Consider the following 26,374-nt stretch of genomic DNA (forward strand, 5'->3'; position numbering starts at 1 on the left):
AATCGATAGTATTTACCCAATGCAAATATCGAATACCTATGTAAAATGAACACAAGAATGTATAAAAAAGAAATGGCAAATAAACATAAATAGATATTTAAAAAATAAATCAAATTTAGAGCAAAATATAGCCAGTGAATATGCCTTTCATATTCCCATTTCCCAATACTAAAATATCGACTCACGTCCCATCACTAGAATGTATCGATAAGCCGCAAAAGTCGCAGTGAAAGAAAAAGTTTGTTGATTTGTTGAATTCCACGAAAGAGAGTGATTAATTAAGGAAACTAAAGCCAGCAACAAAATGATGGTATGTACACATGAAACCCAAGCCTAATCTCCCCGCCTCGAAGTTATTGATACCTTCAAGTGTTTCCATTGAGAGCTGCTGGCAGAGCCGTCCAAGAGACGCCTCTTGCACCGCGCACACAAAGAAAAGTCTTATCATGAAAATGGGCGTAATTAGAGTGTGAATTGATGTGTTTATTGCACTTACAGGACGGCACGGATGACTCAAACCTGCTGAACAGTCCCTCTGCGACCAACAACAATGGCTCTACCATGGAAATAGTCTCGCCCACCAACCCGCTGGCGAATCCTCTGGCCAGCCCAGCAGCGGCACCTGCCACAAATGGCAGTGGATCTGCCACATCGCCGGACAGCTCCTCATCCGCACCGGCCACGCCCGCTGCTCCCGTTGCCCTGGGCGAGAACGCCCTCCATGTGGAGATATCCGATGCACTGAGCGAAAAGGAAAAGGTCAAGTTCACAGTGCACACACGCACCACGCTGCCGGGTTTTGCGAAAAAGGACAATAATGTGGTGCGTCAGCATGAGGAGTTTGTGTGGCTGCACGATCGCATCGAGGAGAACGAAGACTATGCCGGCTACATTGTGAGTTTTTAAATTATTAACATATATTTCTGATGCTGATAGTAATATCATGATATCCTGGCTAGATTCCACCCTGTCCGCCGCGTCCGGACTTTGATGCGTCGCGCGAAAAGCTGCAGCGTTTGGGCGAGGGCGAAGGCAACATGACCAAAGAGGAGTTCAAGAAGATGAAGTCGGAGCTGGAGGCGTAAGTGCCTTAATTTATTTAAAAAAAAAAATAGAAAAGGAGCTAACTTTGGGTATCCGGAGTTTGAAAACCCTTTCTTTTTGCAACTAGATCAGAGAATCAATTTTTAATTTAATATTTAATATCATAACTAAGTCAAAAGTACTTATATCTTGATTTGAAAAACAGTTCTGTGCTGATTTTCATTAGGTTAACAAATCTGCTTACAAAATTAAATTAAATATTTATCTATAATATTTTCTAGTAATTTTTCGGAAAATCAAATCTTAAAAATGCAATAACTAAACCAAAAATGCATTAAATTTACTCCGGAAAGCTTTTTTGTGTTCGTTTTTATAAGGATAATAAATCTGCATACTAGATTAAATTTTATTTTAAAATCAAAATTTTTGAAAATTTTTGAAAATTTTAATGATGTAACCCCTTATCAAATTTTGAAAAAATGGCTAAAAAATTGTTTTTCTTCAAACAAGGCTAAATCGATTCGGCTTTTAATGCTGATCAAGAATATATATGATTTGTAGGGTCGGAAATGATTCCTTCACTACTTTTCTGGCTTCAGACTGAAATTATAATATAAAATATAATAATAAACTATATTTTTACTATTTTCCAGCGAATACCTTGCTACCTTCAAAAAAACCGTCGCCATGCACGAAGTGTTCCTCCGTCGACTGGCCAGTCATCCCGTCTTTCGCGTGGACCAGCATCTCAAGGTATTCCTGGAGTACGATCAGGATTTGTGCGCCAAGCCGCGCAAGAAGATGGCCATTTTCGGTGGCTTTGTAAAGTCGCTGGGCAAGACCACCGACGAGATTCTGCTCAGCGCCACGGTGCGAGATGTGAATGATTTTTTTGAGAACGAGCTGCAATTCCTCACCGAATACCATGGGCATTTGCGTGAGGCAGCCATCCGTACAGAGAAGATGACACAGCGGCACAAGGATGTGGGCGATAGCCATCAGAAGATATCGAATGCCTTGACCCAGCTGTCGACCACCGAGAAGGGCAATGTGGAGACCTTTGTGGCCAAGACAGCAGAGATATTTGAGAGAATTAAGGTGGGTTTGTAATAAAAGTTTATAAATGCTTTATTTATTCGTTAAATTTCGTTTAGAATCTGGAGACCCGTGTGGCCAGCGATCAGGATCTCAAGCTGGGCGACACTTTGCGCTACTATCAAAGGGACAGTGATGCTGCCAAGGCCTTGCTAATCCGACGCCTGCGATGCCTGGCTGCCTATGAGACGGCCAATCGTAATCTGGAGAAGGCCCGTTCCAAGAACAAGGATGTGCATGCGGTAAGATGCGGGCAGAGCTTCTGTAACCCAAATCCTTTTTATAGACAACGTTTTCAACCCTTTTCAAAAATGTGGTTTCAGCGGGGCAATCAATTCTAACGCTTCACTAATTATAAACCAAAATATTAACTACCTTGTTTTTTCTCAACCACCTCACATTGCTCCGCTCTTCGTTCTCTGCTCTGCCTGTCCCTCTGCCCCCTCACTCTCTCTGTGTGTGTGGCAGCCCTTGGAGGTGCAAGAGGTATTTGGCATTTTAAGGTTTATTAACCGTCGATTTAGTAGATGTAAACAGCTGCATGCCCTCCATTCGTAATCACACACTCTAGCATGTCCTTGTTGTGGCACGGTGATTTTGAATCCAACTAATCTCATGTTTGGTTTTCAACTTAGGCTGAGACTGCCCAGGCGGAGGCCTGCGAAAAGTTTGAATCGATGTCTGCCTGCGGCAAGGAAGAGCTGATTGGCTTTCGCAATCGACGGGTGGCGGCTTTCAAGAAGAGGTGAGTCTGCCGAAGAGCCTTTAATGGGGGTATCTTATTTTAAATTCCTATCACTATTGCAGCCTTGTTGAGCTCTCTGAGCTAGAGATCAAGCATGCCAAGACCCAGTATGAATATCTGCGCCAATCGCTGCTGGCGCTAAAGGAGATTGCCTGAGAGGACGAGGTGGTTAATGAATGAGTCCAGGAGATGGAAGTAAATCAATTGTTTAATTGCTAAGCAAACAGTTTATTATTATTGCCATTGAGTGCAACATTTATTATCTTAGCCACACACACACACATGTATTTGTATTGTAACGAATAACCATTTGTTTTTTGTGAACACAGAGCGCTTTTATATATTTGTGAAACAAGCATTCCTCTCTCTGAAGCATTACCTATAAAATACATATAAATAAATGGAAATAAATGAGAAAGTATTGTACAGAAGGCTAGATGTTTGTTATCAATCAACAGCACACTAACTTGGCATCGGTAGCCAGGCAACAACCAAGCGTTTCCCAAATTTAGTATACCCAGCAAAAGAGTTCTTACTTTAATTCATTTTAAAAACCCCTTGACCATGGATGACTTTGGCTGTTTTGATTACAAGCGCCCGGTTAGCCACAAGCAAACTGATTGGCGAACCTCTACGTATCGGGGTCATTACCATCTCACCGATCTGAGGATGGACAACAAGCTGAATGTAAAGTTTGCCGACAAGGACCTTTATGTGAGGGATCCGCTGCTGTCGGAGAAGCCCACCTCTGAAGCCATGGCCAATTATGTATGGCAGGTAAGACAACAAATCGTCAAAGGAGGTATCCTTCTCTAAAGGACTCTCCCCACCCCCCTTTCCAGTATGGAGATCCCTATGCCCTGAAGAATCCCTCGCTCAACATGAAGACCCAGTACATGAAGCCCTTCGAGCAGGAGCAGCTGCGCTTTGTAAAGCGCCGCATGAAGCCCATCTCGAGTGTTAGCCACGACACCTATGTGCTCAAGGAAATGCCCGAGGAGCCGGAGGTGGTGGCCCCTGCCATGCCCACGCCCGTTAAAGCCACCAAGCTAATCATCGATCGTGCCGAGGAGGGCTACAGCAAGTACTTGGATCCCTCGGCCACCACCTACAATCTCTCGTATGTGCGGCTGAGTCCGGAGAAAATAAACGGTGGCGTGGGTGCCCACGACAATCTTACGTACTGGAACTGGTCGGAGAAGATGGTGCCCCCGCGGAAAGTGTCCCGTGAACCGGATCCTACTATGTGCGATGATTTTCCTTCCAAGGATTGCCCCAAGCGCCGCTGCGAGTTCCAGAATCTTACCAAGCGGGTGCCTCATTCGGGTATGGTAACGGAGGTGCGGGCCAAGTACACGGACCCGCAGAGCCGGCTGGTGGAGTTCGATCCGAATGTGAGGCCCGTGCTGGAGCATGCGGATGTGATGCCGTTTGCTAAGAAGAGCGAATACGGGATATACGGATCGGGAGAACCGGTTTTAACTTATGTTTAGAGGTCCTTTTCTCTAGGCTTAATCTCTTCCTTCCTTTAGCTAAATTTATGTTAAATAAAGCTTAAGGTTTTATGCTTTAAATTAAGAAAATTTGGGAAAAAAGGAGGCTTTATAGCGTTGCCGAAAATTTATTAAAAGCAGTCCCTGTCTAATAGCCAGAATGAGTTTAAAAACAATCTTCTCTAAGTTCAGTTGAATGTGCTATAACTATAAGGCAGAAGGTTGTAGGCCGATGTGACTAGCACCTCATCAGTGTCCTGGATTGCCGGAATACTGCCCTCCATCTCCGGTGGCTGGGCCTTGGCTATGTAGATGGGAAAATCCTTGTAGGCAAACTCACGGATAAACTGACGGCACACGCCGCAGGGCGTGGTAAAGCCATCCGGATGATAGGCCACCACAGCACCTGCCGTGTACTTCATTTCACCCTCGCTAATGCCCTTGGCCAGAGCACATCGCTCCGCACAGTTGGCCGTAGTGAAGGCCGCATTCTCGATGTTGCAGCCCGTGTAGATCCTGCCGCACTTGGCCCGGAAAGCGGCACCCACCTTAAATTGGCTGTAAGGGACATAGGCGCACCTGCGGGCGGCCAGAGCCGACTCCAACAGCTCTCGGCCACCTTCATCTAAGAAGAGGAGAGAGTTCAGGACTGAACACTCTGCTAACCCATATGATCTACTCACCGACTTGGCAAAAGGCCACTGTATACTCCTCCAGTATGGGTGGATGTGGCAGATTCTCAGACTCGGAGGGGCGACCCCTTTCACCGTTGAGTCGCGCCTCGCGACGTGCAAATTCGCACACCAAACCGTCCAGTTTCCGCATACAGGAGCCGAGAACCTTGCGCTGCACCTTCTGGCGCTGCTCCTTGGTGAGGCCACCGGCGGAGGCCTCCTCGTTCTGCCGGTCCTGTCGACGCGCCAGTTCGGACTGCAGTAATTCGAGTTCCCTTAATTTATTTTCAAGCTCTTTGCGCTTCAGCTCGTCCTGCAGTTCGTTAAGACGGGTCATATAACGTTGAAGGATCTTTCGCAGGTCAGAGCCAAACTCCAAAACACGGCCAGGCGTATTAGCTGGCTTACTGGTCCGAAATCGAAGTTGAGCCTGGCATACAAGACCCGCTTATACCAGTCCCTGCTTGCTCCAATATGGAAGTATGGAGTGGCGGTTTATGGCACTGCAGCCAGAACCCACCTACAGAAAATACAGGCGTTCCAATCTCGGTTCCTGAGGCGCATCTCAGGCGCTGAGTGGTATCTTCGAAACCTCGACATAAGAAGAGAGCTACGCGTCCCTGCTGTGGGAGACGCCATTAATACCATTGCTGCCCGACACCGAGCCAGGCTGACTGGACATCCCAACCCGCTGGCCAGAGCGCTGCCTACTACGAGAGGAAGACGTCGACTGAAGAGGACCACTATCTGGGAGCTGCCAACCCGGCAAATAAACTGATTTAAATTGTATTGTTATTGTTCCTTTATCTCTACTACATGTTAATTGTTATTTGATACTAGTAGAATTGTTATTGTTGCAGCCAAGACTAAAGAAACCAATAAAACTTTTCAAAACAAAAAACCAAAAATTTTAATTAAAATAGTGTTTTTTGTAGTCTGAAACTTTTACTGATTTTCGAGAAGGAAATAAAAATGTGAAATCTGTATTTGATGGAGAAGTTCAAATAGATTTTTGGGAAGGCAGTAGGCTCTACCAACTCGTCATTGAACATTTGTACACACACGGCTACGCCTGGAACTTCAGTACATCTCCAGATTCACAACGGTTAATACATCCCCCGATTCATAACGGTTAATACATACGATTTCCTATAGAGTGAACAATATATATTTTAGATATATTACGTACTGCTTTTGAAATTGATTTTATAGAAATTTCGCGTTTTCGTTGTCCTTCTTTTAACTTCGATCGACTTCCGGATCTACGAAAACATGAATATCCTTGCGCGTAAGTTGAAATTCGTGAATGGCTTAGCATAAGGATTTATTCAATTGATTATGATCTCAGGCAACAAGCCAGCTGGACTGAAAGTCTCGCGAGGATCACCCTTTGGGGCATTACAAACTCGAGGACCTTTTTCTGGGGATAAAAAGCCTCTAGCATCAGTGAGTAGGAAGTGGAAGAGGAACTCCTAACGAGATTATATTGTATATTCTACAGGCTAGAACCCCTACAAGTCGGGACATCTTACAGACTCAAGGATATCTAGTGGCCAGCAAACCAAAATACTTGGTGAGTAGGATTCAAGAAAGGGCCTTATTGGTATTAACTATTTTACAGGATCGAACAACCGCCATTCCGGGTCCCGTACAAACTCGACAACCTTTTTCAAAGGGCAACCAATCTGTATCCTTGGATAAGACTTCAGGCAATAAGTTAGCGGCGTTCAAGATCGCCCGAGGATCAGCCACACGTATTGGCCCATTACGAACTCAAGGACCTTTTCCTGTGCCTAAAAAACCTTCAATCATTACAAAATTAAAACCTCCAAGATATTTTAAGGCCAGCGAACCGAAATCTTCGGTGAGTAGGAGTCAAGAAAGGGAGTGCATCTTAAAATGCTTAACAAGGTTATATATTCCACAGGGCAACCAACCTGTACCCTTTGGTAAAACTACAGGCAACAAGCCAGGTAACAAACCAGTATCCATGGATAAAGCTTCTGGCAACAAGCCAGGCAACAAACCTGTATCCTTGAATAAAACCTCAGGCAACAAGCCAGCGGTGCTTAAGCTCCCACGAGGATCAGCCACACGTATTGGCCCATTGCGAACTCTAGGACCTGGGGCTAAAAAGACTCCATCAGTGAGTAGGAAACGGAAAAGTTGGAACTCCTTTTAACCAACGAGATTATATTGAATATTCTCCAGGTTCGAAGCTTTATAAATCGGGGCCTCTCAAAAACTCAAGGACATCTTCTAAAGGGCAGCAATCTGAAATCCGAACCCAAATCGCAAACCAAAACGCAAGGACCTTTAAAGGGTAACAAACCTGTATCCTCAGGTCAAGCTTTCACAAATCCCAGGCCCGTACAAACACCAGGACCTAAAAAAAGCGTACCTGCAACCTTGGTGAGTAGAAATTGGAAAAGAAAATAGTGCAGATATTGGTTTACGATGTGGTATTACGTACACTGAAGGATCGAGGTCCCACAAACCGCTTTCGGACTGTGTTCCCCTCGAAGACCACCAAATCCTTACCTGCGGTGGGTATAAGTCTGGCAGGGTTTGGTTTTTAATAGGCTATTCTAAATTGTATTATAAATTCATTAGGCTGGAGTATCGACCATTTACCGACCCGTAAAGACTCTAGAACCCAATCCTATAAGCAAGATATCCCAATTCTCGGGGAGCAAGGTACGAGAGAGAACTCTTACAAGTCTTAGCCTAGAACAAACACCAGGACTCAAGACTGGCAAAGCAAGTCCCCCGCTCAAGGCCCCCGAAACTTTGTCCTCTGTAAGCAGGAATCTGCATAGTCCCTCCAGAATTCCAGGTCTCGCACAGAAACAAGGACCTTTTCTCTCGGTGGGTAGAAATTTGGAACAGTCTTAACTTTGTTAATATTTTATATACCCCAGACTCGCACCCCTACAAGTCCGGGTATCTTACAGAATCGACGAACTCTTCCTAAGCCCGGCGAATTTGGATCTTCACTTATCAGGAATATGGCAAATGTGTACTCAAGTCCAAGTTACATACTAGGACCCAAGGTACCTGTACAAGTGGTGAGTAAGAATTGGGGAAAGATAAGCTGCTTTGAAGAGGCTTTGCGAGTTTTATAATCTATACTCTGCAGGATGAAGCCCCCAAAAGTGGCAATGCTGTGAGAAATGCTTCCAGAATTCCCCGCGGATCCCTGCCAAAGCCCAGCCAATCCATACCTTCGGGGAACAGAAATCTCGGGGGTGCTGGTGCTCCAGACCCTGTCTGTACGGGACTGAAGTCAACCGAACTTGTTGCCTCTGTAAGTAGAAGTCGGGAAAAGAGGAGGAGCATCTAAGATTCAAATTTATATTCCTTAGGAGCAAGCCTCTACAAATCCCGTCCCTGTGCAGACAAAACGACATGAAGCAAACGAATCTGTAACCTTGGTAAAGGAGAATCAGGATTGTACCCCCACAAGTCCTGTTCCTACTCAGACAGCAGAACATGAAGCGATCGAATCTGTAGCCTTGGCGAAGGAAGATCAGGATCAGAACAAAGAGGAACAAAAAGATATCAAATCTGTAACCTTGATGAATGAGAATCAGGATTCTGTCAGTGGTAAACGTAGACTAGGCATGTTACGTACAACCAGGAGCCGCATACCTTTACGCAGTGATCAGACGTCCTGCACTTTGCCGGGACAAAGCGACAAGGTCCAACCCGATCCGACAGTACCTGATAAAAAGCAGAACCTCAATACGAAGCCGGAGGCCTCACCAAAACAGGGTTTAAAGGGATCACTCCCAGGCAGCCCGTCCAATAAATCCAAACTGACGCCCAGAAGTAAGTGCTAAGCTTTTTTTAAAGATGATTCTCTACTTGGATAAAATGTCTTGATATCTCTTATCCTTCTAGGAGGTCTGGCCTTCCAACCTGACTTGGCCGACGAGCTGGACAAACGTAATCTCTTCATTAACGAACTGAAGATTAAGTTGGTGCAGAGCCAGAACTTGGTCTCCGAGCAGGAGCTTCGTCTTGCCGAAAGCAAGTCCGTCCAGATGGCCAAAGACGTGGCCATGAAACAACTGAAATCCAAGCTTTTGACGGCCAAGGATGAGTAAGTAAAAAGGAACTAACACCAAATAAATTATTTTCCGAATTTAAATATTTTCCTTATCCACAGATACGACCGCATGCACTTGCGCTTGCAGGAAACAGATTTTGGCCTGGAGCAGGCCACCTCCAAGGCTAACAAGTACTTGGAGCAGTACACTTCTGTGGAGGGTTACCTTACGGAGGCCCGCGATATGATTGGTAACCAGCAGAGGCAGCTAAAGGACGCCGACAAAAAAGCTGAGATTCATTGCCAAACTGAAGCCCGGCTTCGCCAGGATGTGGAGAGGATGCAGGAGCAGCTGGCCCTCGACTCCCAAAGAATTCACAGTCTGGAACAAAACGAAAAGGACTTGAGGAGAGACTTGGAGAAGAGAGACAGCCTTATTTACCAGGTTGATCGCCGATTGATCCCATTGATAGCCCTCCCAGGACTTATCCTGCTCCTCCTGATCCGCAGATAAACCAAGAGCTTGCCACCAGGGACGAAGAATTCCGGAACCTATTCGAAACCCTCAAGCACAAGCACACGCAGCTGAGGAGCCAGGAGCAAAACATCAAGCGGCTGGAAGGGCGGTATGAGAGGGTTTGCCTAATCCGTTCCAAGCTGGAGGAGCGGAATGCCGCTTTGCTGGATAGAATTGAGCAACTCAAGGATAATCTGTGAGTAATATATATTTAATATATAGATTTATATTATAATTAAAATATTTTTTATAGTCGTAACTATTCCCAAATAATTATTGGCAACGGTGGGAAACCCTTTTACGAAGAGGTTCTGACTGGCATTAATCCAGGTGGTCTGGCTCCAGAGAAAGAGTTTCAGCGGAATGTCAAGCCGAAACGCAGGGATAATTAGTATAGTATTTCCGGAAGCCAATTTTTGGTATACAAAAAAAATGTATAAAAATTGTTTATATTTATAATTTAAAAAATAAATTTAAAAAGTCCCTACCCAAAATCATTTGCTATTATTATTTACATTAAAAAATGTCCCTCTTGCTATATTTTTTATTAATAGTTGGGAATACAGCAATATTTATGATCGATACCTCGATTGTTTATTAGCTCTAATAAATATGCACTTCCCTCGAGTTGGGAATTCCCCCTTTAATTTTGTTGGATTATAAGAAAAGTCATGATGATTGTAATAATGATAATGATGAAAACTATCAGTTAACACACATTCCTTTCTATGGGTTATATTTCCAAGTGTATCAATGTTTGTGATATGGATTTAAGAGCATGATTGTATAGGTATACGTATGTACATACCCAAATAAAATGAAAATATATTTTAAAGCTTAGTCATAATATTCAGAGCCTAATAAAAATATCACAGTTAGAATTAGAACCCTACAAAATATGAATAATATGTCAGCTGACATTTAATAGAAACTTTCTCACATAAATATAGATTTCAACAAATGACCATAAATTAAAACCCTTTCATTTTCTATCGCCTGCTTTCTAGATTATATATTTGAAGTGGATTATCAGTTGTTTTTATTTCCTAATATTAATAAAAATTAATCTCTGACAAGTCATCACCTTGCTTCTCATATTCTTATAAATAAAAACCAATGTGCATTTTGTAGTGTAGTGTAATTTTCTTTATTTCCAGAGATTAGATTAACATTATATAGATTACTATCGGCTAGGGGGGCTGAGTTGAGGCAACCTTGAACCTAGCTCCCTTGGCTCTCTCCTCCGCCTCGAACGAAATTAGACTGCATTTACTTCCGGTACGTGCGAAAACTGCTTGGCAACAGATTGAAGATGGAGGTGCACAGCACGGGATCCTCGCTCCGCAGCGGCTCCTCGCTGCCAATCCTGGCATCAATGGCCTGAGCAATGTAGATGGGTATATCGTCGGTGGCAAATTCCCGGATAAACTGGCGGCACACGCCGCAGGGCGTGGTAAAGGCATCAGGTTCATAGGCTAGGACAGCGCCAACGGAGAACTCGGTGGCTCCCTCGCTCACGGCTTTCGTCAGAGCCGTTCGCTCGGCACAGGAGCAGGGCGTGAAGGCGGCGTTCTCCACATTGCAGCCAGTAAAGATCTGTCCGGTGGCCTTGGCCCGGAAGGCAGCGCCCACTTTGAACCCACTATACGGGACATAGGCACGCTGACGCACGTCAAAGGCGGCCCTTAGTAGCTCCTGAACAGAAGGATCTGGAAGCCAGTAAAGGTGCAATCCACGTCACTTGAGAAATCTTCTTGGGTTTCAGCTAGATCAAGCAGGAAACTTACCCAGACTGCCGTAGGTGACCACCTCTTCCGGTTTCTCCGGACGGGCAAAGTTTTCCGTTAGATGCGACATTTATTATTTAATATTTTTAGCCAGTTGCGGAGGAGGAGGAGGAGGTGGCCAAGGCACAGCTTGTTTTCTTAAAATTTCGTTATATTTTTAGGCGAGGCGAGTGCGCGCGACTGGTTGCTTACTCTGTGCGGGTCCGCTGGCAAATGGACGGTTTGTAGTGACGCCGACTCGGGAAGTTGGCTATAATGACTACCGCGCGCCCCCCTCTTCTTAGTGTGACACAAATAAACATTTGGCCAACACGCGCAGAGAGCCAGAGAGTAGCGGCGAGAGCGAACTGCTGCTGCTGCTGCTGATAAGAAGCCGTTGCCGGAGCGCAACGATCACCAATGAAAACACACACAAACAGATGCGATTGCCTCGGTTAGCTATTGAACAACAAATAACAACGACGACGACGTCGGGGTGGGTTTTACGCTAAATAACATAACATTAAATTTATGTACTATATATTGCACATGGTTTGCAGCTGCCAGAACGGAGAAGGGCGACCTTCCCGCTATTTGCCGTTTGAGAAGCTGAAGCCGTTGGGCAGCAGTTGGAGCACACTGGTGCAGAGCACCCTCAGGGGCAGATTGCTCGGCTTGGCGGCATACAGTGGTATGTCCTGGCCATTGACAAACTCGGAGAGGAACTGCCGGCAAACGCCGCAGGGTGTGGTGAAGCCATTGTCCTGCTGGGCCACCACAGCACAGGCCACAAAGTCGCGTTTGCCTTCGCTGGAAAAGGAAAATGGATATTAGGATGGTAATATCTTAAGGTTTAGAATATAATTAAATCTTTCTTTCATTTGAAACCCTAAGAAATCGTAGTTAAAATGAGCATTGATATGATAAATACAAATCTCTCTGTAAGAAGTACAACAAATTACCTAAGATAGCCTATGAACCTGCAGATAAGCTCATGTGACACCCCCTCGTTCCACAGTTGTGACCCACTGACCTACCTGACGGCCTTAACCGCGGCCGTGCGCTCTGCACAAATGGTGGTGGCATAAGCGCCGTTTTCTATGTTGCAACCAGTGTAAATGGTGCCATCGCTGGTCCTCAGGGCAGCACCCACAGCAAAGTTGCTATATGGACAATAAGCCAGCTTCCTGGCCTCGGTGGCTGCGTGGATAAGCTCCTGGATTGAGGAATCTGTTTCGATTGATTGTCAACAGATTAAAGAGCACACTTGATAAGACGCCATCGGGTTACCCAAGCCGTCGAACTCCCGCACATTGGGCTCGTCTCTTGCTCCATTGATAAACACCTGTGCCATGGCCACAATCGGCTAATAATTGTTTATGAATGTTAAGCAATAAATTGTTGCCAGCAGCTAAACAAAAACAAACAGTTCAGTGAGACCAGATGGCTTTTCTTGAAAGACACCAAAATACAGTTATACAGTTGCTAATTACTAAATAATAAAAAAATCTATATATAATAACAAATAATACATTTATAAAAGAGAAAAACTTTTTTTATTGGTTAATTGTATGGTTTTTGTTGGGAAAATAAGCCAATTAAGTTTCGTTTGATAAACCCCTGAATCCAGGCTGCGTTTTCCAACACTGTTATTATCTTAACAAAAAATAACCCAGGTGTGTGTAATTTGTTTATAGCAATACTCTCGCAGTGTCTGTCTTTTCCGCTTATCAAAGTGGATTCCTGGCCACAATCGGAAAAGTTAGCGACCGATTTTGAGGGGGTTTACGACCCGGATAGAGCCAATTAGTGAGTGACTGTTTGTGGTTTCCCCACAACGCGCCTGATTCCAGCTTGTTCAGTGTACTAATAATGACAACGAACCCAAGTCACCAGAGCCAGGAGGACGTGCAGATCACCATGGGCGGATCGGGAGCAGGATCCGGAGGTGTCGGTGCCCCGGAGAGACTGCCTGCCATCAACACAGCTGAGCAGCGCTTTCCATATTGTATTGTCTGGACACCTATACCCGTGCTCACCTGGATTTTGCCCGTGATCGGTCATATGGGTATCTGCACCTCGGCTGGCGTGATCAGGGACTTTGCTGGCGCCTACTTCGTCTCGGAGGACAACATGGCCTTCGGTCGGCCCACCCGCTACCTCCGATTGCAGCCAAACTTTGTGGAGGGCGGCAGCGATGCCTGGGACGAGGCTGTTTCGAAGGCATCGGTGCTGTACGGCACGCGGATCCACAACATCTTTTGCGACAACTGCCACTCGCATGTGGCGACGGCACTCATCAATATGCGCTACAAGAATAGCACAGGCTGGAACATGCTAATCCTGAGCATGTGGCTTTTCGTCTGCGGGCGCTACGTTGGCATTGGGGGTGTACTGAAGACCTGGCTGCCCTTTGTCGTTCTCCTGACGTTCTGCATCCTGTTGAGCGTCTACTTTTAAAGTTTAATTGCTTTGTTTTTAAGTATTTCCAATAAAACGTATTTGTATTTATCATGTTATCAGCTTTCTAAGCCTTTTTCTTCCTTTTAAGTAACATTTATTCACTGGGTGGTGCTAGCCCACTTAAATGCTTGTTAACATAGTGTAGGTCTTAACTCTATGGCCTTAAAACTCTAGTTCTCTACTGCTCGCGTTATTTCATCGGCCATTTCAAGCAGCTTCTTCCACTGCTGTACCGACAACGAGATGCCCTTCTTGCCGGGTAGAACTTCGCCGTTCTTCTCATAGTGCTCGCGAATGTCCACCATCTTGCGTCCGCGGAACTCGTTGATGCGCACTTGACGCAGCTTCTCCAGGACCCAGGGCCCATCTCCGCCAGAACCGCCGGCAGCAGCCTTCTTGCCACCCTCCGCAGCCGGTGTCTCCTTGGCTTTCTTACTTGCCGGCTGATTGCGCTGCAATACAAATGCAGTTTGTTATAGTCAGCTAAAAGAGTATTCTGCATGGACTTACGTCTTCGGGGCCGCTGTCGCTCTCCGAAGAGGAGGACTTTTGCTTCTTGATCTTTGGCATAATTCGGCTTCTTACTTTTAATAAATGCATAAAACAGTAGAAAATTCGCGCTTTTTAGTTTGTTGGATTTAATAGTGTTGAAAAGGGTGCGAAGAAAGTATCCATAGCGGCGTCATCGATGATTTTCGATCATACTATCGCTACATTCAATATGCAATTTAAGCGGTTTATGATCATTTAAATTCTATATATCTGAACATAATTTTATTTTAATTTAATAGCAAGGCAGGAATAAGTTGAAATTCAAAACCAAATAACAAATAAATAATTATTTCCTATATCGATCTATCGATAGCACCACGGGCATTTACAGTTCTTGCGCTGAGGCATTTTCCAACACTGACTTCTTCACCGGCGTCACTCGAGCAGGCGTATGTGAATTCGTACATTTTCATTTAAGCAAGAGTTTTTCGGGCAACAGCACTAAGCTGTGCAAAAAAGTGAAACTAGCCAACAGGCTTTAATATATTCTATACTCGAATAGTGGTAAGTGTGCGCAATCTGGTGATTACAACTGACGACAACTAACAGCGTTTTTTTTCGCATTATTCCTCATGCTTGTGTGCGTGTGGCGTCCGCGGTGCCAATTTTTTTTTTTTTTTTTTTTCAAAGTAAGCGCCTTCTAAATTAGCAATGGGCAAGAAATCAGACAATCCTGAAGTTACTAGCAACGACTCTGAGGAGGAGGAGGAGGCAGAATACGCCGTAGAGAAGATAATCGACCGGCGCGTGCGAAAAGGAAAGGTAAGTGTTAGGCGCCAGAAATCGCCGAGTGCGTCGCTTCATCTTTCGTTTTTCACCCGAAGGTGGAGTACTACCTAAAGTGGAAGGGGTATGCCGACACCGAGAATACATGGGAGCCGGAGAGCAATCTGGACTGCCAGGACCTCATCCAGCAGTATGAGCTGAGTCGCAAGGACGAGGTAAGTGCTTCTTCGGGTACAGTTGTGCTCGAGCTGATGCTCATCACATCCCTCTCCCTCTCTCTCTCTCCCGATGCTGCGCAGGCGGAGAAGGCGGCTCCTTCGAAAAAGGATCGCCCTAGCAGTAGCAACAAAGGAAAGGACACTTCGGCACGGTCCAGCACAGCGTCTACGTCCTCAAACAAGCGAAAGTCCGAGGAACCGGGTAAGTCCAGCTGAATTTAGGTTGTATTCTTAAGTGTCAAGTGGCTTGGCCGGGCAAAAGACTCGTGAAAAGTAGATTTTGTTTACCCTAGAAATGTTGTTTTCGCGCGCAAAATTATATGTTTTTCCCATGAGCTCAAAAGAAAGAAAACCAGGTAGACAACCAGTCCCTTAAGGGAATAAGGGTCGCTAGGTAATCATTCTAAGTGTTCTCTATACATTAGACCGCTCAAAAAAGACTCTACCCCAAAAAAGAACATATTTGACAGTTGAGATACACAAAAACAGTCTCATCTTCTCCCATTAAGCTAAAATGCGTAGTACAGTATCTCCACCAGAATTGTGAGCTCTTGGGCAAGCAGAGGACCCGCAGAATAAGGAACTTAATTGCCTCTTTCCACGATAGCTAGCGCAAAAACGATTGTATCGTAAAGATTCTCTAGCAAAATGGGATTACAAAGTACAGGCAGGCCAAAGACAAATAAGGCTAGGACGGATTAGGGATGAAGATCGCGAGGAGTAGTCCCAGATGATGGACACAAATATTAATATATCGAAATCTAGATATCGTAAAAATAAATAACATATATCGTATATCTTGATAAATCATCGAAACAATTTGGAATCAAATATCGATATGTAGTTACTTTCTGTCAACCTTATGTCAAAAATTTCACTACTGAAACCCAACTGCAATTCCCTTGATTAATGGAAAATATACCATCTTTCCTCAGCACCTGTAAGCGCAAAATCTAAACGCACAGTGGAAGCGGACCAGGATAGCGGCGATTCCATGACTTCTAGTTCAACTGGTTTTGATCGCGGCCTTGAGGCTGAGAAAATACTCGGGGCATCCGATAACAATGGACGTTTAACATTCTTGATTCAATTCAAGGGAGTGGACCAAGCCGAAATGGTGCCCTCGACAGTGGCCAATCTCAAGATTCCCCAAATGGTGATTCACTTTTACGAGGAGCGCCTGTCGTGGTACTCCGACAATGAGGACTAGGATTCGCATACTACCAAATCTAAGAACATAGAGTTTATTGGTCATGAGAAGAGATAATCCCTCGAGTAGTTTTAGCCATTTACCCCACAATCGTACCGATCATAGCACACGGAAGTGCGAAAACCATTATTATTTTTATTTCCCATCTTCATGTTGTGTTGACAAGATTTGTAACTTTCAATGATTAAAGCCAACATATAATATTCTAAATTTCAGACTTTCTAAAATGGTGGAAAATGGAATTTTGTTTGGAAACATATGTGGTGTGAGTTTGTCTTGAAAATTTTCTACCTAAGAGAGGAGAAACCCAAAACATGCAATTATGGATATCCTTAAAGTAACGCTTACCTGATTTTATACATTTTTTTATTGTTAAGTTGACTAAGAAAAGCTAGAAACATTTTCAATTTAATAACCTAAGCATTCAGCAGCTTATTCGCCACATTGCACTCGGAGTTCTCCAGGACATTGCCGCAGCAGGACCAGTGCCGCCGACCAGGATGGCCGGCATGTCCATGCCCACAGCCACTGTAGCCTGGCATGCGCCCCTCGCACGAGCACTTGACACTTCGGCTGCCTTTGCCGGAGCAGAAGGAGCAGCAGTGATAGATCCCAGTGTGCGGACGCACTTGACGCGCCTGGAAGGTGAAGGGGCTGCCCTTAATGGGACGCTCATTAATGGTGATTGTCAGAATCAACGAGCCCTGGGCGTCCGGCGTAAAGGAGATGTTGTAGGTGCCATCGCGGTTGTCCGACACTTCAACGGGCAGGAACTTTGAGTTGGAATCCTTGTACTTGATCATGCAGTTGATCTCCAAGCCTCCATGACACAGCGAGACACCGTCGGCGTCCCTGGAGTGCAGCAGGAGATCTGCCTTTTTGTGGAGGCGCAGTTGGGAGAAGCCCTCCCACTGCAGGGTGCACAGACCGGGCTCCACCACCTGCATAGTAATGATGCCATACAACGGGATATCCCGCTGATCCTTAGTGGAAGGAGCTCGGATTTTGGGAAGGAAGTGAAGTGAATCTGAGATCTGAAAGGAGTATTATAAAAGTAACTAGGATTAGGAATCGATTGTCCCACCTTGGGGTCCACTGGCGGCTTGAACTGCTGACAGAACTCCAAACGACGGAGCAGAATGCCCACAAAGCTTAGGATCTCGGCGTCGGCGCCAATCTCGCACAGTTCCTGACTGAAACGCACTGCCTCCATGGCTTGCTGCGTGCGTTTCTCTGAGGGATTTCAGAAAATTACGTAAGTCTTAAGAGTAACCCAAGCCTCAAGCTCACCCAAATCCAATTGCTGCTTGACTACAACCTCCACCTTGGACTCCCTGGCCCTGCTGATCTGCTGCAGCAGTGTCCTTCTATGCACCTCCAAGGCCTCCATGTAGCTCTGCATATACCGCTCCACCTGGCTCTGTATGTCATCGCACCTGGCATTGATTCCTCGCGCGATCTCGTTCAATCTCTCTATGGAATGCTCTGCATATTGGCACAGAGGACGTGTCTGATCCGTGGCTTCCCTTAGCTGCTTTCCTTGGTGAACAATGGCGCGTGGAATGGTCTCATGCCGGTGGCCCTTGTGAAGCAACACCAGGCAATCCGTGCAGGCCAACTGCCGGCATAGAGTGCAAAAGGCCTTTAGCTCAAAGTTGGTATGAATGCCGCAGCGCAGGATGAGCTTGCTGCTATCCCCCAGGCCCAGTTGCTGCTGCTTCTGCTTCCGGGCTCTTCTCAATTCCAAGATGCTACGCATTCGGTGATTGGCGGTGCTACGTTGCCGCTCGTGTGCCTCCTTGCACAGCGTACAGAGGTTTAGGGTGCAGCTGATGCAATGATAGGTGGCCTGGATTGGCATAGATTCTAATTATTCTGGATACATACTCTTCGAAGGAGAACCTACACTGATTTCCTCGGTGCACAGGGAGCACCAGACCCTCGCAATCACATCCTCTCCCGCCTGCAAGCGCAGCAACTCGATTCTCCTGACCAGCAGATAGTTCTGCGGCAGCTGACGCACTCCACCCAGAGGGAGATCCGTGGGATAGTTGCAGCTGTGGCAGCGAATGCAGCGGCTGACCACTTCGCTCACAAAGCTGCCCGTCAGCCGGGTGCCAAAAGAGCTTGTCGTCGAGCGCTTGCCCTCGCTCTTGGACTGCAAGAAGGAACCTTTGAAGATGGATTCTTCATGAGTTCATACCCTTACCCGGATCGCCAAACGGTCCATGGACTTCTTCCTTCTCAGACTCAAGCTAGCTCCCCGCTGCCTAGCCGGGGACACAGTGGCCGTGAGCTCCAGACTGGAGCCGCCTCCCATCTCCGACCGCAAGCTGTAGCTGGAGGGATCCTCGCTGCGAGCCTGGTCCATGGGATCCCACATGGACTCCTCCTTAAAGTTCTCGCTGATCAGGCACTGCAGGCAGAAGGAGTGCAAGCAGTGCAGGGTCCTCGGATCGGTGTACACATCCAGACAGATGCCACACTTGAGGTCATCGGTAAAGGTCACCGTGCTCTCCGGCGGCGTACTCGGTCTCAAGGTGATGCTGGGCGAGGGCGAAGGTGTGGGCGAGGGCGAGGGCATACCGCCAGGCGATGGACTTCTGCACAGTGGCGATGGAGCATCAAATATCTCTGGCCTTGGCGTAGCGTCCAAGAGGAGTCGCGGAAGCATTTCCAGCTTGGGCTGAGCCGTATCTGGCGTTGGTGGTGAAATCCTTAGCTCCGGTGAGGCCTTCAGGCTCAGCAACCGCTTCGGATGCAGCTGCTCCTTGGCCTTGATGGGCTGCGCCACGGTGGCATTGCTGGCCTGACTGCTGCTGCTGCTCTGCACGGACACGGACGAGGCGGCACTGAGAATGTTATCCAGCAAGGACTCCGGAGAGGTGGAACTTCCGCCACCGGCCAGGCTGCTGCTGGGCTCACTGCCACTGCCGCTGTCCTGCGTCTGTCCAAGGGGGTCCTCGGTAGTGGGCAGCCCTGTCGAGATGCCAGCTTGTCCCAAGGTCCGAGAGCGTCGAATGGAATGGGTGAATCCCAGGACTGGCAGCTTGGGTATGATGGATGGTGGTGCTACTTCTGCTTCTGAGGTCTCCCCCTTGGGGGCAATGGTAAATGTGAAGAGCTGCGGCGCTGACTTGCGACGCACTGCGTCCGCTGGCGAGGTTATAGCCACTAGATTCTTTTGTGAAGCCTGCGTGGTTTTTCGGAGCGTGATCTTGGCGGAGCTCAGCTTCAACTTCAGCTTGCCCTGGCCGCCCAGGGGAGGCGGAGGAGCAGGCGGCGGAGTGGCAATCACCTCGACATCCCCCTGGATGCGTTCATAGTCTATGGGCTGGCTTTTGCTCTGGCTGCCGATGCTCGTCTTTCGCTTGAATGCAATCCTGGAGGGACTGCCCTTGTTGCTCATCATGTAGCCAGCTTATGCGACAATCTCCTCCAGTTTGGAACTTGGTTACAACGGACCACGGAGCTGCCTGGCGTTGCAATTGGCACTGCAATTGAGACTGGGTCTTGGACTCGCTGGCCTGCCTCTAATCCAATTAGATTCCACGAATGCGGAGAGAAGTGGTAAAAGTCTGACACTGACAATTGTGCAATTATCTGTTGTGGTTGCTCATTCTAAATAGTAGCTATTGATTGCCTCTCTTACCATCCATCCGTTCGCCGGAATGATAAGCAAATGTACAGTAAAAGTCATTTCTGTAGATTTATTTTGTATTAACATTTATTGAAAGTTATCTTAAATAATGATGTTTATTTTCAGGACTGTCTTATATCATTGTACAAATATAGGGATTCTCTCAGAGCCGTTGGAATTTCCAGTACTCTAGTCAAGGCGCTCCTTTGGATCGCAGTTAATCACAGTAGCTTTCAGCATGGGAGGTATACCTGGGAAAGGTTTCCCTGCCAAAGATGCAGATGGTAGATAGGGAGAAAGTGTTTCCACTGGTTTTGTTGACTTAGGATTTGGTTGAATTAAACCTATTGGTTAGAGAACCCACAGATGTCCAGATTTTTACTCCTTTTCATATTTTAGTTATTGACAGGTAAATAAAAACTATAATTTTAAATATATTCCTTTCGATTCCTTCCCAAAGAATACTTCAGAAACTGTCTAGAATACAATTCAGGAACCTTAAACCTTTAAAATTTCTTTAAAAGTCGAAAAATAAACTAACCAGTTAAGCTTTTGATATTCACAAGCTCTTGAATATTATTATTAATATTTAAATTCTACAGATAGCTTTTATGATTTGTCTAGACTAGAAATAAACTTGGCAAACTTCTAAAGCTAAACTTTTCCATAAATGCTAATTGAGTTTGTTGAATATTCCTGTTTTAGCTGACCTGCAATAGTTGAAATAAAATCAATATGATATAACATTATGGGTACTTTAAAATATTTATAATTATTTTTTTCTTTTTCATTTGAATACTATTAATATTTTGTTTATATTTTCCCTCTGCACATGGGGCATCTCTTCGCTTAACCGTTAACCGATCGAACGGTCAAGTCTCCACTGACATGACCCAACGAAGATTACAACAACCACGGGAAGCTTTTTCCCTCTCTCGCAGTCTGTCCCCTTTACCTCCTGCCCACCCCCTGCGTCCCTCTCTTCCTGATTCATGCTGTTACACGCTTACTCTCTCTTACTCTCTCCTCCCACAGGCAAAACAAATGGGTGGGAGAGGAAGCTTTTTATACCCCGTAATCGTAAGCTGTAAGGGTATGTTGTGTTTGTGCAGAAGGGAACAGAAAATAAATCTACTAATGAGCATATTCCAGACATTTAATATTAATTATAATTATTTAATAAACCCTAAACAAATACTTCCTGTTATAAGGAGGGTTTCTTTTAGAAATATATATTTTACTATTTATTAATACTATCAAGTTATGATTTTTCCTAGATAATCATTCAGTTAAAACGATTAGATCTAGAATTCTAAGAAGAAATTTACCTTATGAGGAAATATTTCAAAGATGTAAAGTTTAAATTTAAGAACTTACGAAATAGGTATCTCCTAGTCGTCACTCCACAGTAGTTCCCCCTTGATTTCAGTCGAGCAGCTGGTGCTGGCCCAGTGCCTGGTATATTTGCGGCTCGCTCACACTCTTCAGTTGCAGTTCGGGAATCGGCTCGTGTTGTTGGTTCGGTTCGGACCTGGAATATATTTCGCTTTTCGACTTGAAAGAATCGAATCGCCGCACCAGAATACGCCGACAAAACTTTCCTTTCACTCTCACTTTCCCAGCTCCGCGATTAGCATTTTCGAGTTTGGTTTTTTGTTTTGTTTTTGATTACAAGAGTGTCGTGCTTGAAGAGCATTATTAAGAAAATTCTCAATATTGAACGAAAATTAAACAATCCATTACGTTTAGCCAATTTTTGTTGTTAGTTTGCTGTTGCTGGCTGTTTATCGCGCTTTGCTTTCGTCGCCATATTCGTGAGGGACGCACATTTTTCCGCTTTGCTTTGCTTTGCCGCTGCTCCAGTTCTGGAAGCCACCCCCGCCTCCGGTCTTTGGTAACACAGAATCGGTGAGTAGTATTATTCGCACCTTTCGCCGGTACTGGAATATGCAAAGCTATATGTTTAGGGTCTAGACAGGGGGGAGTACACAAAGAGGCGGCATCTGAGTTACAAAGTCCAAGTCCAGGGCGATAATGCCTCTCGAGATATTGCGTAAAAGGTTGAAGTCCCAGACGCCGCACAGAGATTGGATCGGGTGGATCCTCTGCCCAATGAACTGGAGTTTCTAAATAAATAAATCTATGCAAAGCCTCTCTACACTGAACACTCTCATTGATTTAGCTTGTTTCAAAATCTTCCACTTCAAAAGATTTTATAATACCAATATTATACATGTTTTATAACCCACTATTACGTTCACAAAATATATTAATATTAATATTAATCTCTGTGAATTATGCAAAGAGTTTAAGTCTCTGACATTTTGACGTGAGTTGATGAATATTGGGCTGTCATCTGGTGATAAGACCTGACCATTCCCATGACTCCGCTGGGAGTCCTTTGCTGTGGGTTTAGAGGCTAAAGTCTCTCCACCTGTTCCGATTAAATCCGAAGTACTTTGATAGGGGAATGACCGAAACATGTGAATGGAACTGATATAGAAGATTTTATTTTGGGTTAATATATGTTATAACTAAACGACTTGAGATAATTGTTAATGGCATCATGATAAGCATTACTTTGGAAACGGTCTCATTTTAGGTTTATTACTCACTGCAGATATCCCACAGCAATTACCATTTTACACTCATAATCCCGGAGCTCATTTCGCGCACTTGTTCACACAAATGGATCCGAGATTGGGAATCTCAGTGCCAGTTGTAATAGGTCCATATCAAATAACAATTCTTACCCAACTCTACGGCACAGAGTCATAAAGATATTTCAAGTTAAAAGGGACATAAAAATATAGCAATCTTTAGGGATACATAAAAACCCAAGGTAGTAAATACATATTTTTAAATATTTTAATTATAAAATTTGAATACAGATGGAGACGGGAACCCCCATGGATAGCTACCGATTCGGTAGCATCGACTACATAGTCTTTCTGGGCATGGTAGTACTATCCACCGGCACCGGCATCTATTTTGGATGCATAAAGTGAGTCGCCTTTGAACCTTGATCCCAGCCCGATGCCAATGCCAACTGATTTGCGTTAATTATAGGAAGAGCAAGAAGCAGCTAGAGGAGACGGAACCCACCTTACCCACCACCAACGGTACGCCGCAAAGACGGAAGAATGATTTCGGATCGGAGAAGATGAGCGAATATCTGCTGGGATCACGCAATCTGAAAGTGTTCCCAGTGGCTATGAGCCTGATAGCCAGGTGGGTTTCGCATTATAACTCCCCATAACAACAACAAAAATCTGAACCTGTAATCACCATCTATCTCCCCCAGCTATATATCGGGCGTCACGATACTGGGCACCACCTCGGAAATCTACAATTATGGCACGCAATATTGGTTTATAGCCATAGCAATAGTGATCCAAGGAATTGCCGTCTCCTATGTCTATATACCCGTGTTCGCGGCTCTTCAAGTGGGTTCTTCGTATGAGGTAGGACGTCATTCATAAGCTACTTGAAATCGATTTGATTTATTTACAACCCTAATTAGTTGAGGGTTTTTTTAGTCCTAAAAAAGGTATCTAAAAGATGGTGAACTACTTAAAGTAGGGAAATTATTAGGATGGAATAGGTATTGCGGATAATACTTCTTTCAATATTCAACATTATATTTTATAAAATATAAATATAATGAATTTTCTAGGTGGTATTTCCTGCCTCTTTCTTTTTAAATATTCAAAATTGTATTATCTAAAACTTCTATATATTTTCTACGATATAGGACTTTCCTTCTCCTCCCATTTGTTTTCGATAAGGCAGATACTGTCTTGATTATGTTTACTTCCTGCCCCCCTTTCACCACCCTTCCTTTCTCTCCTCTTTTGCCAATCAATGGAATTCAAACGGCAAGCGTAGTGAACGTTTTAATTAACTGAGAACCGGCGGAGACCCCTTACTCAAGTGGAATTTCTTGGACTTTGGTCTCGCCCACTTGTTGCGACATGGAACCGATATGATTAATTACAAAGTGTTTCAGTTCGGTTGCCACTTGACAAATGGGTTAGGGGGAATTAGTTGCTAGGAAAATGTAAAGTAATTGTTTTATATTGCTGTTTTAAGGCCTAAAATTAAACTCATTTTAGTACCTGGAGATGCGATTTCACTCGGTAATAAGAAGCATAGCATCGTTTATGTTTATACTGGATGAGGTAAGACCTTTATGCTAAGCTTTCAACTTAAAATGGATATAAATTTTATCCTTGGCTTGATTACAGATCCTATTTCTTCCCTTTATCGTTTATGTGCCAGCTATAGCTCTCAATCAGGGTGAGTCTTCACATACTTCTTATTTCATTTTAATTCCCCCGCTAATCTTGAGCTAATCTTTCAGTTTCTGGCATTAATCTCCATGTGATTGCAGTGGTGATTGTGGTCGTTTGTGTTTTCTACACCTTTGTGGTAGGTTTCCCAGGTCTTAGCTTGAACCTTAATCAAGTCTTTGGGTCACTTTTTTAGGGAGGCATCAAGGCTGTGGTCCATACGGATGCCTGGCAAACCATGGTCATGTTTGTATCCGTTATGGCCGTGGCTGTCTTGGCCACAATTTATGCCAATGGCCTGGACGTCCTGTTCGATGATGCGGCCAAAGGTGGACGATTGATTTTTAACAATACAAATCCCTCGCCTTATGTTCGTCACACCGTGTGGAGTGTCCTAATCGGTGGCTTCTCCTATTGGACCTCGTTTAATGCGGTGAATCAGACCATGGTACAGCGATACATGTCGCTGCCCTCGCTGAAGAAAGCTCGGGCTTCCATGGCTATATTTACTATTGGCGTGACGGCCTTTGTTTCCGTTTGCTGTTATGTGGGACTGCTGATCTTTGAGATGTACAAGGACTGCGATCCACTCAGTGCAGGAATGATAACGGTGAGTTAGGTTACTATAATCCTTCTCCAGCTTAACCCTCTTTCCCTTTCAGCATGACGATCAACTCCTGCCGCTGTTTGTGATGCAGAGTGTGGGTCATATCTACGGAATGCCTGGCCTGTTTATTGCTGGCATATTCGGTGCTGCATTGAGCTCACTTTCCGTGGTGCTAAACTCCACGTCCCTGGTCATTCTGGAGGATATCGTTCGGGGCTGCTTCAAGATGCAGCCCAGTGAGAGGGCCTCTACCATTCTGGTCAAGTCCACGATTATTGTGCTTGGCATTGTGGCCCTGTCGCTGGTCTTTGTCCTGGAGCAACTGAGCGGAATCCTGAGCATTTGCACTTCAATGACAGCCATCGCAGCTGGGACCACTTTTGGCCTGTTCACTCTGGGAATGCTCGTTCCCTGGGCCAATACCGTGGGCACTGCTGTGGGTGGCATTGCCAGTGCCTTGCTCGCCGGCTGGATATCCTTTGGCACGCAGTTCACCATTGCTGCGGGGGAGTTGAACTCGCAGAAGCTGCCCGTATCCGTGGAGGGATGTGTGGGCAATGTCACGCTACCCGAGAGCATGTGGGTGGACGAGGAGCAGGTGTTTCCGCTGTATCGCCTGTCCTACCACTGGATAAACCCCATTGGTGTGTCCACGGTAATTGTTGTGGGTGCGTTGGTTTCCCTGGTGACCAAGCCAACGAATACCAAGACGCTCGATCCGGATCTAATATCGCCGGTGATTCATAGGTGAGTGCCTGCCATAGAGATTTCTTTGATTAATGTAAGCTTTATTTTTAGGTTCCTTCCAAAGGAGTGCTTCGAGAGTCGCCATATCCATGCGCAGGCGCACAAAAACCTCCTGTAACCTTAGGGATACCCTTACTTCCTGTGCCAAGCCAAAGGGAACCCAAGCTCCCATATAAATATTCCACAGAACCCCCGACTTGTTGGTCTAGTTAGTAGCCGTAGTTAAATATAAAACGTAGCCTAGTCTGTAGTCCATTGAAACCGAAGTACAGGAACCTATGAATCTGCGTAGGGTAATTATTGTATTATAACGTTAGCTTTATTTAAGGGTTCTGTTCTTATTCGCGTTCTAATATCCAAATTCCAGCATGATTCTTTGGCATTTGTTGTCGCCGCAGCAGACTGTGTGTCTCATAACGTATTCCGTGTGACTTTGCAAGCATTTTGTCTGTGATAAATTCAATAAATATACCGTACACGATGTCCTGGCATGCTCTATGTGAATAATAAACTATTTTTTAGCAGCAGGAATGA

The 26,374-nt window shown here is 45.2% G+C and overlaps 11 protein-coding genes across 14 annotated transcripts; 6 read left to right on the plus strand and 5 right to left on the minus strand.

Moving 5' to 3' along the window:
* Positions 1-167: 167 nt before the first annotated feature.
* Positions 168-3,315, plus strand: Snx6 (sorting nexin 6). 2 transcript variants are annotated; one of them, XM_017174076.3, is made up of 8 exons: positions 168-310; positions 499-894; positions 960-1,081; positions 1,698-2,142; positions 2,199-2,381; positions 2,608-2,625; positions 2,775-2,884; positions 2,947-3,315. In XM_017174076.3, exons 1-8 carry the CDS (start codon positions 305-307, stop codon positions 3,038-3,040), a joined length of 1,374 nt encoding a protein of 457 aa, XP_017029565.1. In that variant the 5' UTR covers positions 168-304; the 3' UTR covers positions 3,041-3,315. The 2 variants fall into 2 exon arrangements, with proteins under 2 accessions (XP_017029565.1, XP_017029566.1); XM_017174077.3 differs by lacking the exon at positions 2,608-2,625.
* LOC108079678 (uncharacterized) lies at positions 3,071-4,467 on the plus strand. Its single transcript, XM_017174078.3, has 2 exons — positions 3,071-3,661; positions 3,727-4,467. Exons 1-2 carry the CDS (start codon positions 3,449-3,451, stop codon positions 4,375-4,377), a joined length of 864 nt encoding a protein of 287 aa, XP_017029567.1. The 5' UTR covers positions 3,071-3,448; the 3' UTR covers positions 4,378-4,467.
* A 13-nt stretch (positions 4,468-4,480) lies between these two features.
* On the minus strand, positions 4,481-5,990 carry LOC108079527 (uncharacterized). Its single transcript, XM_070283527.1, has 2 exons — positions 5,061-5,990; positions 4,481-5,002 (listed from the first exon to the last, which is right to left on the minus strand). Exons 1-2 carry the CDS (start codon positions 5,386-5,388, stop codon positions 4,566-4,568), a joined length of 765 nt encoding a protein of 254 aa, XP_070139628.1. The 5' UTR covers positions 5,389-5,990; the 3' UTR covers positions 4,481-4,565.
* A 133-nt stretch (positions 5,991-6,123) lies between these two features.
* Positions 6,124-10,100, plus strand: LOC108079634 (uncharacterized). The gene is made up of 15 exons (XM_070283526.1): positions 6,124-6,339; positions 6,400-6,497; positions 6,553-6,624; positions 6,673-6,915; positions 6,979-7,197; positions 7,263-7,463; positions 7,532-7,597; positions 7,665-7,919; positions 7,973-8,119; positions 8,191-8,358; positions 8,417-8,882; positions 8,955-9,156; positions 9,223-9,547; positions 9,613-9,815; positions 9,873-10,100. The coding sequence occupies exons 1-15, from the start codon at positions 6,324-6,326 to the stop codon at positions 10,009-10,011; spliced, it is 2,820 nt and encodes a 939-aa protein (XP_070139627.1). The 5' UTR covers positions 6,124-6,323; the 3' UTR covers positions 10,012-10,100.
* Positions 10,101-10,742: 642 nt separating this feature from the next.
* LOC108079636 (cytidine deaminase) lies at positions 10,743-11,685 on the minus strand. The gene is made up of 2 exons (XM_017174022.2): positions 11,407-11,685; positions 10,743-11,328 (listed from the first exon to the last, which is right to left on the minus strand). The coding sequence occupies exons 1-2, from the start codon at positions 11,474-11,476 to the stop codon at positions 10,889-10,891; spliced, it is 510 nt and encodes a 169-aa protein (XP_017029511.1). The 5' UTR covers positions 11,477-11,685; the 3' UTR covers positions 10,743-10,888.
* A 141-nt stretch (positions 11,686-11,826) lies between these two features.
* On the minus strand, positions 11,827-12,823 carry LOC108079637 (cytidine deaminase). The gene is made up of 3 exons (XM_017174023.2): positions 12,676-12,823; positions 12,423-12,615; positions 11,827-12,195 (listed from the first exon to the last, which is right to left on the minus strand). Exons 1-3 carry the CDS (start codon positions 12,737-12,739, stop codon positions 11,976-11,978), a joined length of 477 nt encoding a protein of 158 aa, XP_017029512.1. The 5' UTR covers positions 12,740-12,823; the 3' UTR covers positions 11,827-11,975.
* Positions 12,824-13,035: 212 nt separating this feature from the next.
* On the plus strand, positions 13,036-13,904 carry LOC108079635 (transmembrane protein 222). Of its 2 annotated transcripts, XM_017174021.2 has the most exons (2): positions 13,036-13,194; positions 13,275-13,904. In XM_017174021.2, exon 2 carries the CDS (start codon positions 13,306-13,308, stop codon positions 13,843-13,845), a length of 540 nt encoding a protein of 179 aa, XP_017029510.1. In that variant the 5' UTR covers positions 13,036-13,194; positions 13,275-13,305; the 3' UTR covers positions 13,846-13,904. The 2 variants fall into 2 exon arrangements, with proteins under 2 accessions (XP_017029510.1, XP_017029509.1); XM_017174020.1 differs by having other exon boundaries at positions 13,040-13,904.
* A 9-nt stretch (positions 13,905-13,913) lies between these two features.
* On the minus strand, positions 13,914-14,517 carry Ssb-c31a (single stranded-binding protein c31A). The gene is made up of 2 exons (XM_017174024.3): positions 14,359-14,517; positions 13,914-14,300 (listed from the first exon to the last, which is right to left on the minus strand). The coding sequence occupies exons 1-2, from the start codon at positions 14,446-14,448 to the stop codon at positions 14,019-14,021; spliced, it is 372 nt and encodes a 123-aa protein (XP_017029513.1). The 5' UTR covers positions 14,449-14,517; the 3' UTR covers positions 13,914-14,018.
* Positions 14,518-14,746: 229 nt separating this feature from the next.
* Su(var)205 (Suppressor of variegation 205) lies at positions 14,747-16,764 on the plus strand. Its single transcript, XM_017174036.2, has 5 exons — positions 14,747-14,904; positions 15,031-15,162; positions 15,225-15,341; positions 15,426-15,546; positions 16,280-16,764. Exons 2-5 carry the CDS (start codon positions 15,052-15,054, stop codon positions 16,552-16,554), a joined length of 624 nt encoding a protein of 207 aa, XP_017029525.1. The 5' UTR covers positions 14,747-14,904; positions 15,031-15,051; the 3' UTR covers positions 16,555-16,764.
* A 138-nt stretch (positions 16,765-16,902) lies between these two features.
* On the minus strand, positions 16,903-20,284 carry LOC108079644 (E3 ubiquitin-protein ligase TRIM45). Of its 2 annotated transcripts, XM_070286401.1 has the most exons (6): positions 20,207-20,284; positions 18,764-20,138; positions 18,461-18,712; positions 17,845-18,403; positions 17,639-17,787; positions 16,903-17,588 (listed from the first exon to the last, which is right to left on the minus strand). In XM_070286401.1, the coding sequence occupies exons 2-6, from the start codon at positions 19,964-19,966 to the stop codon at positions 16,971-16,973; spliced, it is 2,781 nt and encodes a 926-aa protein (XP_070142502.1). In that variant the 5' UTR covers positions 19,967-20,138; positions 20,207-20,284; the 3' UTR covers positions 16,903-16,970. The 2 variants fall into 2 exon arrangements, with proteins under 2 accessions (XP_070142502.1, XP_017029523.1); XM_017174034.3 differs by having other exon boundaries at positions 18,764-20,282.
* A 1,400-nt stretch (positions 20,285-21,684) lies between these two features.
* On the plus strand, positions 21,685-26,321 carry SLC5A11 (Sodium/solute co-transporter-like 5A11). The gene is made up of 10 exons (XM_017174025.3): positions 21,685-22,102; positions 23,086-23,198; positions 23,264-23,425; positions 23,499-23,658; positions 24,310-24,375; positions 24,442-24,493; positions 24,558-24,625; positions 24,683-25,096; positions 25,149-25,840; positions 25,892-26,321. Exons 2-10 carry the CDS (start codon positions 23,086-23,088, stop codon positions 25,956-25,958), a joined length of 1,794 nt encoding a protein of 597 aa, XP_017029514.1. The 5' UTR covers positions 21,685-22,102; the 3' UTR covers positions 25,959-26,321.
* Positions 26,322-26,374: the final 53 nt, after the last annotated feature.

The sequence above is a fragment of the Drosophila kikkawai genome, chromosome 2L (genome assembly GCF_030179895.1).
Source record: "Drosophila kikkawai strain 14028-0561.14 chromosome 2L, DkikHiC1v2, whole genome shotgun sequence".
NCBI lineage: Eukaryota > Metazoa > Arthropoda > Insecta > Diptera > Drosophilidae > Drosophila > Drosophila kikkawai.

Excerpts from the sequence above, each read along its gene's own strand:
- Snx6 (XM_017174076.3), top strand. Across the intron at positions 895-959 it reads AAGACTATGCCGGCTACATT|ATTCCACCCTGTCCGCCGCG; the intron begins GTGAGTTTTTAA and ends TATCCTGGCTAG. Across the intron at positions 1,082-1,697 it reads ATGAAGTCGGAGCTGGAGGC|CGAATACCTTGCTACCTTCA; the intron begins GTAAGTGCCTTA and ends ACTATTTTCCAG.
- LOC108079678 (XM_017174078.3), top strand. The coding sequence starts at position 3,449 with ATGGATGACTTTGGCTGTTTTGATTACAAGCGCCCGGTTAGCCACAAG. Across the intron at positions 3,662-3,726 it reads TGGCCAATTATGTATGGCAG|TATGGAGATCCCTATGCCCT; the intron begins GTAAGACAACAA and ends CCCCCTTTCCAG.
- LOC108079527 (XM_070283527.1), bottom strand. The coding sequence starts at position 5,388 with ATGACCCGTCTTAACGAACTGCAGGACGAGCTGAAGCGCAAAGAGCTT. Across the intron at positions 5,003-5,060 it reads AGTGGCCTTTTGCCAAGTCG|ATGAAGGTGGCCGAGAGCTG; the intron begins GTGAGTAGATCA and ends TCCTCTTCTTAG.
- LOC108079634 (XM_070283526.1), top strand. Across the intron at positions 8,120-8,190 it reads CCAAGGTACCTGTACAAGTG|GATGAAGCCCCCAAAAGTGG; the intron begins GTGAGTAAGAAT and ends TATACTCTGCAG. Across the intron at positions 9,548-9,612 it reads GAGACAGCCTTATTTACCAG|ATAAACCAAGAGCTTGCCAC; the intron begins GTTGATCGCCGA and ends CCTGATCCGCAG.
- LOC108079636 (XM_017174022.2), bottom strand. The coding sequence starts at position 11,476 with ATGTCGCATCTAACGGAAAACTTTGCCCGTCCGGAGAAACCGGAAGAG. Across the intron at positions 11,329-11,406 it reads GGTCACCTACGGCAGTCTGG|ATCCTTCTGTTCAGGAGCTA; the intron begins GTAAGTTTCCTG and ends ACTGGCTTCCAG.
- LOC108079637 (XM_017174023.2), bottom strand. The coding sequence starts at position 12,739 with ATGGCACAGGTGTTTATCAATGGAGCAAGAGACGAGCCCAATGTGCGG. Across the intron at positions 12,616-12,675 it reads GCGGGAGTTCGACGGCTTGG|ATTCCTCAATCCAGGAGCTT; the intron begins GTAACCCGATGG and ends CAATCGAAACAG. Across the intron at positions 12,196-12,422 it reads GCCGCGGTTAAGGCCGTCAG|CGAAGGCAAACGCGACTTTG; the intron begins GTAGGTCAGTGG and ends TTCCTTTTCCAG.
- LOC108079635 (XM_017174020.1), top strand. The coding sequence starts at position 13,258 with ATGACAACGAACCCAAGTCACCAGAGCCAGGAGGACGTGCAGATCACC.
- Ssb-c31a (XM_017174024.3), bottom strand. The coding sequence starts at position 14,448 with ATGCATTTATTAAAAGTAAGAAGCCGAATTATGCCAAAGATCAAGAAG. Across the intron at positions 14,301-14,358 it reads GCGACAGCGGCCCCGAAGAC|CGCAATCAGCCGGCAAGTAA; the intron begins GTAAGTCCATGC and ends TTTGTATTGCAG.
- LOC108079644 (XM_070286401.1), bottom strand. The coding sequence starts at position 19,966 with ATGATGAGCAACAAGGGCAGTCCCTCCAGGATTGCATTCAAGCGAAAG. Across the intron at positions 18,713-18,763 it reads TGGACCGTTTGGCGATCCGG|TCCAAGAGCGAGGGCAAGCG; the intron begins GTAAGGGTATGA and ends TCCTTCTTGCAG. Across the intron at positions 17,788-17,844 it reads CAAGCAGCAATTGGATTTGG|AGAAACGCACGCAGCAAGCC; the intron begins GTGAGCTTGAGG and ends GAAATCCCTCAG.
- SLC5A11 (XM_017174025.3), top strand. The coding sequence starts at position 23,086 with ATGGAGACGGGAACCCCCATGGATAGCTACCGATTCGGTAGCATCGAC. Across the intron at positions 23,199-23,263 it reads ATCTATTTTGGATGCATAAA|GAAGAGCAAGAAGCAGCTAG; the intron begins GTGAGTCGCCTT and ends CGTTAATTATAG. Across the intron at positions 23,426-23,498 it reads GCTATGAGCCTGATAGCCAG|CTATATATCGGGCGTCACGA; the intron begins GTGGGTTTCGCA and ends TATCTCCCCCAG.